This window comes from Nicotiana tabacum, chromosome 23 (assembly GCF_000715075.1).
Source record: "Nicotiana tabacum cultivar K326 chromosome 23, ASM71507v2, whole genome shotgun sequence".
Classification (NCBI taxonomy): Eukaryota; Viridiplantae; Streptophyta; class Magnoliopsida; order Solanales; family Solanaceae; genus Nicotiana; species Nicotiana tabacum.
The window spans coordinates 31,598,053-31,608,714 of NC_134102.1; the positions used below are offsets into that span (position 1 = coordinate 31,598,053).

Below are 10,662 nucleotides of genomic sequence, written 5' to 3' on the forward strand. Positions count from 1 at the left end.
TGCCAAGTCAAACCACGTCATACAAATTGAAACGAAGGTAGTAATTTTTCTGAGAAGATGACAAAAATGGTCCCTTATGTTTACAAGTGAGTTCAATTTTAGTAATTTTAATCCTTTAGAATTTAGAAAAAATGAATACTTTATGTCCATTTCAAATATTTAACAAATTACCTCGGATAGAATGTGGGCAAGGAAAGAAGCGCGCACTAGAGAGGATTTTTAAAATTCTTTATTCTTGTTTATAATGTTACGGTATTTTCAAGCTTTGCATTCTAAAGAGCATTAAGACAAACAGCTTATGCCCAAAATCGAAGAATTCCGCTCATTGCACAAGAAAATCGATCAATCAGCCTAGACGAACACCACTATGTGTCCCAATTCCACCGGCAAAATGCTCTGCATTTTTTTCTTGTCATTTCCGTCCTCGATTGTGACCCTCTTTAATTTGGCCTTCTATATAAACTTCTCTATTTACTTGATGCTCTTTTCATGTACATAAAAACACTTCTTTTGTTTCTGGTTCTGATACTAGGGGTCTAGTTTCCTTCTCATGGACGAGAATAAACTTCATTTGTCTCCTCCTAAGGTCAGTGTCTATTTTTAGACTATAAACATGTTTTCGTTCTTGTTCTGTTTTTTTGTATGTGTGTGTGTGTGTAAGTGAGTTTTTTGGCTTTGGGATTGCTGTGACAGAATTTGTTTTATGTTCTGATTGTTATATTTTGTTTTTATTGAATTATTATCCTAGCATAACTTGTGTATAGGGTCATTTGGTTCCTATACAAGTTATGCAGGAATTTTACCACCAAGGATTATGGTGGTATGGGTAGGATACCTCCCTTCTTAACCATAAGTCTCGAGTTCGAGTCATGCGGATGGAAAAAATCATAGTACACAATTCTTACCCCGTTAATGGGCCTTACACGTGCGGATCTGGATTAGTCGGGGCTCCAAAGCGTGCTTCCCCCTTTAACGGGCCTTACGCGCGCGAATCCGGATGAATCGGGGCTCCAAAGCGGGTCTCGAACACCTGGTTGGAAACCAAAAAAGAAAAAAAATCGTCGAAGAGGCGAATCCAAGATCTAAACTTTGTGGTTTCAATTTGTAAAACTTTAAGTACTAAACTTATTGTAATTTTGAAATTATCAATTGAAAATGTAATATTTGTTAGCTTTTTAGTGGCTTTTCACACACACACACACACACATATATATGGAGGAATTAGTAATGCAAGATTTGTAATGTAACAAGTGATAATGTAAATATTACATTGCAGGGATTAATCTAGAAATTCATAGTATTTGAGGAAACAAGGAAAAGTATAAGTTTGTCAACACTCCCATTCTTATTTCACAATTTTTTTCCGCATAAAAATAGTGGATAGGTTCTTGCGTAACTTATATGTGTATTATTTATGGCAAAAGGTAAAATGCTAACCAAACAAAGTAGAGCTATGCTGAATTTTATAGGGTGATTAATTCTCCTTACTAACCAACCAAACAGGCTATGTTCTTGGAGACAAAAATTAACTCTTTGTTGTCTTTTAATTTTTTCAGAACTTTGTTTCTTTGGCTGGATTACTGTTGGTTTTGTTTCAATCATATATATGTATCAATGTTTACATTTTTTCTTTGTGGAGCAAAATTGCACTAAACCCTGTCGCAATACGATTGAGTTGATGCATATTTCAGAATCATAAATTTAATTCCTCAATATTTTAGAGATCCTACCCATATACTAATTTATATGGGGTTTCCTTTTACGAGGGAGTTAATTATTTAGAGTTGAAATATAAGAGTACATTGGTAAGTAAGTAAATTAAAATATGTTGAAGTAAATATATAAAAGAGAATATAATGAGCTTGAAAAGTCAGCTATGGTTCAGTGACCATGTTGAATTAAATAGTCAAAGCTATTGTTATGGTGACCATATAAATAAAATAATCTACGGCTCTACTTTTCATAAAAATTTCCTATGCATAACATGCTTGGAAATTGTTCCATGTCTTTGCTTTGCATTTAAAGAGAAGGTGATTTTGTAGAGAGATTCAGAGCCTCCAGCCACTCAATCCTCCATTCTGTTTGAGGCAAACGTGGAAAAGCACATCGCATTCCCATATAATGGACTTTTAAGTTTGTTGATATTATCTAGCTAGCAAATTATTCGTTGCAAATAGTCCAGTATTTAAGGAAACACTTGTCATCAGTAGCATACACAAGATTTTGCGTTACTGGTGTTGATTCATTTCGTCATTCGTCTTGTACACTGGTTGTTGGTGGGTTTAAGGCTTTACTTTCTATCTCAAGTTGATATATGTTTTTTGAGAACGAATCTCAAGTCGATATTTACTTGTATTACTTTTCAAAACGGTGTCATATGCATGTTATTGTTATAAAAAATATGTTTACATACATATTTTCTAGGTGAAGTGATCCAGTGTGTCTCCGCTCTGCTTGCTATAATGGACGCACTTGCTTCTTATCGATTGTATAGTGAAGCTTTTCTTGCACTAAGTTTGGTTAATGGTACATTTTGAGCAGCAGATGCTACCTCAAAGAATGGACTCGGGAGGTCCTTATCGTCTTCTGCACTGTTCAGGTTTGGGTGACAAAGAAGGTGTAATGCAAGAGCTCGGGAAGGGAGTGGAACCCAATCTGGTTGACTATGATAAGAGAACAGCACTTCATTTAGCTGCCTCTGAAGGTTGTGCAGAGATTGTTTTTCTACTTCTTGAGAAAGGAGCTGATGTGAACTCCACAGATCGCTGGGGTCGAACTGTAAGTTACACTTATTGCAATTAAGTGAATTACCTTTACAGTCTGTTTTGGATTGTTGTTTCCTTTTTATTTCACCATACTATGTTGTTGAAACAATGTGTGGATAGACTATATTGTTTGTTGTCATCAAATAACATTTTTCTTATTTGGTTTGACTGTTTTATACTACTATATCCTATACTACTATAGAATAACTGATGAGCCGTAAAAATTGGATTTATTAGCAATTCGAAATTGAAAAAAGGAATTAAAATGAGATAGTTAAGTGACTAGAAGGAGGAGTACCTAAATATTGTGGCACGGAGGAGTGGTATTGATTGCTTCCATGCTATAACTAAAATTTACTTGAAGATATATGGTTCCCGCTTTCTTTTCTTTTATGGTAACAATCTTTTAAGGTTATAATATAGGGCTATAGCTTGTTTCTCAACTAGTGTAAGCTTTGATCAAAATCTCATGCAGCCACTTTCTGATGCCCGTAACTTTGATCACAAGGATGTCTGCAAGATTCTAGAGGCACATGGTGGATATGATCCGGTATATGTCCTAACCTTTTTTCTCGTTCATATGATTTCTGCCACAGTATACTCTGATTGATATCTTAATTTTGTCCCACAATACTGCTTGGAAACATAATGGGTAATTTGCTTTTCGTGCTATACATGGTTGAAAATGAAATTCTTCTACTATTAATAAGATTGACTAGAAAAGCTGATGCAAAGAGCAACAGACTACTTTGCTTATATTTCGAACTGCTATATTCGCCGAATCACTCAGACACTAAGCATCTCCGGTCTTTTTCAGGACACACTACTTTTATCTGTGACTTTATTTGCTTCGGTTTGATACGCGGACTGAATTATCCTGGAATTATAATCCCTGGACTAATTTATCCCAACCTAGGAGGTGAGATAAAATGATCCCAAGTTTGATGGGATAAGGTAGGATAAGGTAGAAATATCCAGGATTAAGTTTGGGATTGAATTTATACTATATTTGGTTGACGGTATAAATTTATCCCCACCGTCAACCAAACACAATATAAATTTAATCCCACACCTTATCCCACGTACCAAACGACCCCATATAGTATAAGCTTAGATGGACGGCTAGCTATACTAGTTAATTGGCTCATATAGGAACATTAGTGGTTTGTTGAAGACATAATTAAGTAAATAAAATTGTGTTCTCTCCGACAACTTATACTTTTAGATGAGATAATCACACGCTTCAATATGGTATGAGAGCGAAACCCATCAATCCTTGTTGTGTTTCTCAATGTTGGACTCCCATTTTATGTTACCCACGCTCCAGTTACTGTTAGTCCTGGGCGTGTGGTGGGTTGTTAAGTCCGAACTTTGGCTGAAGGAATAGGTTGTGGTCTCCTGGGCAATCCTCCTCTCATGAGCTAGCTTGTAGGGTTGAGTTAGGCCCAAGATTCATTTCTTATCATCAAATAGAAATTCCACGGGTTGGGCTCATGAAAAAGAATTAGGGCCGCACGTGAATGAATAGGCATGTCGAAAACATAATTAAGTCAGTAAATTTCATTGGTGTCCCTTTTGCGAGGCGGTGTTTAAACTTTGTCCCATTTTAAAAACGTTTGCAAATATAGATCCACGCTCTTCTTCTTCTTCCTCCTCCTCCTCCTCCTCTTCCTTCTTTTTCTTTTTGATCTGATTTTAGTTGCAAAAGTAAACATGTCATATTTGGTTTCTTAATAATTAATTCTTAATTATCCAAACTGTTGAAATGGAACAGTGATAAGGTCAATTCCTGAAGAAAGGCTCTTTTAGTCCTGAGAAACAATCGAAATTGCATTGGATGACATGAAGAGGAAACATAACTTTAACAAAAAAACTGAGCGAAACAGTGCCTAACTACCAAATAATCTAATGAACTTGCAGAGTTGAAAGATCCTCTGTCGATTTTCTTTGAACTAACAGATCTAGAACTATGGATTTACTGAATTAGCACACCCAAAGCTAATGGTTAATGTTCCTAAAACTTGAAAACTCTCATAGTACTTAAGGTGTTGAGATATCGAATCATGTTCTTAATATATTTCCCCTTTATAGGTTTCAGATTATTGCATTGTCCACTCTGTGTATACGATTTCCATGCTTTCCTCTCAGCGGTTCTTTCCTTTTTAATGCATGATGAAACTGCTTTTGACTGGATGAAATGAGAACACCATCATAAGTTTCTTGTCACACTGCTTAGTAGCCTTACAATTTCCTAGTAGGTGAAATCCTACATATTGGCTAATACCTTCTTTTCAAAAGGGAATAATAGTAGATAAAATATATGGATTCTCAATCATATCTGCCTGTGATTGGTGTATTTACAGAATCTTGAAGCGTTCTTTAAATTTCTTTCCTTTATCAATCAAAGAAGAAACAAGTCAACACGACTCAAAGAATGGATCCGAAACGGATTTTCCAGCAGACTGGCTAGAGTTAACCGCAGAGTCAAACGCAACCGAAAGCTCTTCTTTTATTTAAGTTCCTCCCAGATACATGGCTTACATACCCGGCTCAACATTCTTGGAAAACAATCGAATCGAGGGGTTGGGAGGAGAATTTGCCATTCAATCTTGTGAACTAATCGAGACCGAAATTGGAAAAAGAGATACGAAGGGAGAGGAATAAAGGAACCCATAGAGAGAGATCAAAGCAAACCATCAGTGAATTTACACAATGATATCCCTCCCTTTTAAAATCCAACGAGTTGGCAGTTTCCTATTTCCTATTTAACTAACAACTACCCTTCCCATTCACAGTTACAACTAAAACAACTAAAAATCATGCGCCTAACTCCTTTATTTCCTTCCATCAGTAGCTGACTTTCCAATTTCGACGTTGGACTTGTAACAGAAGTTGCTTCATATGCTGGTTTTGGGGTTTCTATCAGTATAGTGGATGAATTAGGGGATCTATACAGCATGTTAAAATCCGTGAGACATATCCTCTTGTTTCCTTTTCTTTCTTCTTCTTTTCTTTTACTTTAAGTGGTTTATGAGTATGATTTTGAACCATGATATCCTATGAGCCATGCATGACATCCCTTTTCTGTGAGCATGAATTATATTTTGCATTCCAACTCACATTTATCTCGTGATCAGCTAGCTTATAATTTTGTGAAAAGACGAAGGAAGCTAAGTAACAATAATCCCCAGCAAGAAAACAGGACAGGCTAAGTCATAAGTACGCCTTCTGGATGAGTTAATGTAGATAGGATCCTTGTTAGAACTGCATGTTCTTTACTACTATGTTATCTTTATTTCTGTTGCTGTGTTAAATAATGTGAATTTCCCGGAAATGTTGTATGATATCAACATCTCTTTTTACCTTCATTTCCTTTTGCTTGACATAGTTGGGTGACTCTCCTATGCCATGTTGTATAATTGATCATGGTGAAGTGGACATGAAGGATGCAACTCTTATTGGAGAAGTAATTTCTCTTACCCAGAAGCCAAGGCAAATATCAACTTTACTATGTTCTTTTAATATGTCAAGTCACCTTATATTTGTTTTGACTATTAATGATTGTGAGTGCGAATAGCAGGGTGCATATGGTGAAGTTTATTTGGTAAAGTGGCGCGGTACAGAAGTTGCTGCAAAAACCATTCGTGCTTCCATTGCATCAAACCCAATGGTGAAGTAAGTTTACGGATTTTTTCCAGGGCTGTAATTTAAAAATCACATACGCAACTGATAGGACTGATTGGAAGTGGTTAACTGTTTCATGCTCTTTTATATCCTGTACAATCACTTTTAAGGTCTTCTATATCTTCAGTATCACTAAGAATCGACAGTACTACCAAGGAGATAAATCCAGGTTTATATGTGAAATGCTTGCCAAAAGGTTGTCCGCCAAGTAATGGACTCTTACATAACTTCTATGGCCATTTTATATTGCATGGGAGGGTGACTTACCAATCTTACCAACTCCACTGATCTCACACTTTCGTGCCTCTGTGGATCACACTTTCTTGCCTCTGTGGATCTCCAATTCTTTTTTTCTTCCAGAATTTGGATTAATAAGACGTAGAATAAAAATAACTTTGTCAATTGGGTTTTTTAACATTCGGATTCATAATATCCATAACTGAGCCTTGACAGGAATGCTTTTCTGAAGGAGCTGGCGTTATGGCAAAAGTTGCGCCATCCCAATATTGTGCAGTTTCTTGGTGTTCTAAAGCAATCTGATCGATTGATCTTTCTTACTGAATATCTTCGAAATGTAAGTCTTGTGTGATATTTAGAAGCACTCTGATCACGTGATACTCCTTAGTAGCTTTGAAATATAAGTGTTATTATATGAGGACCGGGGATTTTAGTAATGGTTGCACTGATATTTCTACAAATTGGAATGTAGGGAAGCTTGTATGACCAATTGAGAAAGAAAGGAAGACTTGATTCACTGACAGCAGTTGCTTATGCATTAGATATTGCAAGGTATAAGGTTCAATGAGAAGTCAGCCTACAATTCAAAGTGTTACGTCACTTTTTAGCACAATTTACCAGCATTTCTGTTTCTTTGTTTCCACTCAACATTTTTTTTTAGTTTATTATTATGTAATTTCTTTTCAGTAAATGCAATCATCAAGCTTGCTTGTACTATGTGCAATCACCAAGCGGTTTAATTGAAATTATAGGAAAAGAGGCACTTTTCCAGACATTAATGTGCTTTTAACCTTACTATGCATTATGCCAAGATACGTTTGATGCAGTCACATATAATGTATGGATCAGATTCTTTATAGCCAGAGTTTTTAATTTAAATATGTTATATGTACTTATTATAGAGTTTGAACTCTATCTGAACAGAACCAAGCAATGACCAAATTTCCCCTTAAAAATTATTGGCCACGACCATAGGTAGAAAGATGCTTTAATGTTGCAAGGTGTAGAGAACTAAGTGCAATCTGCAAAGTATTTAATGCAAAGTATCAACTGCCAAAAAGATGGATTGAAGAATGAAATTTCTAGACATCCTAGCTGGCTTTCTTTGTTCTTCACCTCCTTACAGAATAGAGGAAGTAATTCTTGGTTATTTGTTCTCAGCCTGGTGCTCGTCATTATGAAAATGTCTTCTAAAACATTGAAGTAATTGTCGGCCTCACTTTGTTGTGGTTATGTTATACTATTACATACTCTTTTAAGCAGCTATATCCTAAGTTCTCTGTTCGCATTTGCAGAGGAATGAATTATCTACATCAGCATAAGCCTCATGCTATTATCCATAGAGATTTGACTCCTAGGTACTGGCAGTTTTACTAGCTACATTTAGCTCAGATCATCAAACCATTGGTACTTGTCAATTCAGAGAGTAGAAAATACATTTATAGTTCAGATTTATGATTTCTGTGCAGCTATTATATCAACTTTCTACTCCTGCAGAAATGTATTGCAGGATGAAGCAGGACATCTTAAAGTCACAGACTTTGGACTCAGTAAAATTGCACAACAGAAGGATTCTTATGGTTACAAAATGACTGGAGGGACTGGATCATGTACAGCGTATTACTAAGTTAATCTGTATTTCCTTTTCCTTGGTCAGTTGACTTACCAAATATAATTATATCCATGTTTACTAGATCGATACATGGCTCCAGAAGTTTACCGTCGAGAATCATATGGGAAGAGTGTTGATATTTTTTCATTTGCTCTAATTGTCCACGAGGTGAGTTGAACTTACATGTTTACATTTACTCTAACAGATGATCTGCATAACTTTTCCCTACTTTGTCATCAGAGTTTATTTTAAAAGTTTGCCATACATGATACACCTATTAGATGCTAAGTTGGTACTTTGTGTTCTCAAATCTCGCTGAGGAAAATTAGGCCCCGAACCATAAGAATATTGTATCTAGGGAAACAATCTACACACAATTTGATCATTTTAAATTATGCTAAATCAGCATATTCTTGGCCTTGCAACATTGTTTCTTTAAGTGTAAAGTAAAATCTAGGCACATATATGCTTCTGCAATACAGATGTTCCAAGGAGGACCATCAAATAGGGAGGAAGCTCCAGAGCAAGTGGCAGATAAGACAGCATACGAAGATTATCGGCCATATCTAGCTTCATACATATTTCCTGAGCCAATCAAGACGTAAGTTATTTGTTTTTTTCTGCATTTTCAAACATTACAAATTTTCCAGTTTTTGCTAACAAGAACTACGCTTATGTGGTGATCATCGAAGTCCAATTGTTATAGTTTGTATTTCGTGACTGTCTAAACGATATGTGACCCTATTGGTGGTTTGAACTTTCAGTGGTGTTTCATTTTTCTTTTCAAGGTTAAGGGGGAAGTGGAAGTATAGTATTTTTGAAGTAGTTTTTACTGAAAGTTGTGAGTGTGTTTTGATTAATTTTGCTGAAAAATGAGTGTTAATATTGAACTTGTTTGGATGGCAAAATCATGGAAATGTTTCTTGATTTGAAAGGTGAAAGAAATAATTTTGTGCATAGAACAAATTAATGACTCACCTTCTTCAGTTGTAAAGGAATGGGTTTTAGAAAAAAGCGAATGCTAGTTAGTCCAAACCTCTCTTTCTCTTATACTTCTTTGTTTATAGTCTAAATTATACAACGGGAAAAAGAAAAATATATTCACCTTGTTTTCTGTTTCTAAAAAAATAAAGGTAATGGAGTTGCATTCTTATAGGCAGTAGTATTTCTCAAATTTGGTTTCTGTGGCAAGAATCTGGAGGACCAGTTTAGTTGACGAAGTAAATGTGGCTGTGTGTTTCCCAGCTTTTGGTTTCTGTAATAGAAGTGTTTAAACACTATAACGATCAAAGCATCTTTCCCCTTCTTTTCTGGGTTTCAAGCTGGTTACTCCTTTTATATGCTAGAAAATCTTAGGTACATGTGCCAGTGGGAGATAACAAGTACCTGGTAGATTAATCTAGATGCATGCAAAGCTGGCTCGAGCACCACCCTTATAAAAGAGAATCTTAGATAGGCACTCCAATCACATGGAGAGTTGGTTACTCCTTTTATATGCTATCCTATGGTGTCTATTTTTGATTGCTATTACCACTTGCTTTCTAATTGCTGATTGTACATCACAGCATATATATGATTAAATGCCTAGGTACTTCATCCTTAAAATTTCCTATAGCCAATCTCAGCTCCCTTCAGCATATAGAAAATTGAGTTTAAGTTCTATGCATTAGGTGTAAAAAGTATTTACACAATCAAGTCATTAAATCACTATTATAAACACTACTTGGTGACCTAGTAAAAATGGTAACAAACCTGCTATCACATGTTAAATTCACGGATACTGTTAGTATATGTAACTTAAATCCATAGAAGATCAGAGACCTGCCCAGAGACACAACGAGAACTGACATGACATTGTGTGCAGGCTGCTTCGTGAATGCTGGCACAAGAACCCTGATCGTAGACCCTCCTTTCAAGAAATAATTGAACGGCTTGAGAAAATCCATGAGACTATGCAAGATAAGATAGTTTTGGGAACGTATTGTAGCTGTATGATATTATGAGTAAAATTATCTGATCCTGAAGCTGGTCTGATGTCTCCTATTGCATTTCTTTTCTCTCTGATTACAAGGAGCTTTTGCATAGCCCTTACAGATTTGAAAATACATAAATAAAGTGCAAGTTTGTCTTAAAATATCTTCAAGGAAATACCTCCTGAAAGGATATGAGTTTCTAGGAAATTTTTAGTAGAGTTTAACTTATATACATCGACGTTGCTAAAAACAATTACACATAGTTTAATTTACCTACGATAACAGGTTATTTAACATGCTTTGCAGGTTACCAGTCCATACTTGCTATAACAGGTACCTATAAATGGCTTTTAGGTGATATGATAGTGTAAAAATTTCTTACAATGTTAAT

General features: G+C 35.6%; 1 protein-coding gene across 4 annotated transcripts; it reads left to right on the forward strand.

Annotated features, from left to right (window-relative positions):
• Positions 1 to 224: 224 nt before the first annotated feature.
• On the forward strand, positions 225 to 10,446 carry LOC107825247 (serine/threonine-protein kinase VIK). Of its 4 annotated transcripts, none has more exons than XM_075246774.1 (12): positions 225 to 586; positions 2,425 to 2,778; positions 3,241 to 3,315; positions 6,154 to 6,231; positions 6,346 to 6,440; positions 6,903 to 7,023; positions 7,159 to 7,238; positions 7,982 to 8,044; positions 8,184 to 8,296; positions 8,381 to 8,466; positions 8,781 to 8,899; positions 10,163 to 10,446. In XM_075246774.1, the coding sequence occupies exons 2-12, from the start codon at positions 2,524 to 2,526 to the stop codon at positions 10,299 to 10,301; spliced, it is 1,224 nt and encodes a 407-aa protein (XP_075102875.1). In that variant the 5' UTR covers positions 225 to 586; positions 2,425 to 2,523; the 3' UTR covers positions 10,302 to 10,446. The 4 variants fall into 4 exon arrangements, with proteins under 4 accessions (XP_075102875.1, XP_016507565.1, XP_016507563.1 ...); XM_016652079.2 differs by having other exon boundaries at positions 2,545 to 2,778; XM_016652077.2 differs by having other exon boundaries at positions 226 to 586; positions 2,542 to 2,778.
• Positions 10,447 to 10,662: the final 216 nt, after the last annotated feature.

What these genes read in the sequence shown, in the direction of transcription:
- LOC107825247 (XM_016652077.2), top strand. Translation starts at nt 551, where the DNA reads ATGGACGAGAATAAACTTCATTTGTCTCCTCCTAAG. An exon ending in TTCATTTGTCTCCTCCTAAG is followed by an intron (nt 587 to 2,541) that starts GTCAGTGTCTAT and finishes CATTTTGAGCAG; the next exon opens with CAGATGCTACCTCAAAGAAT. An exon ending in CACATGGTGGATATGATCCG is followed by an intron (nt 3,316 to 6,153) that starts GTATATGTCCTA and finishes TGCTTGACATAG; the next exon opens with TTGGGTGACTCTCCTATGCC.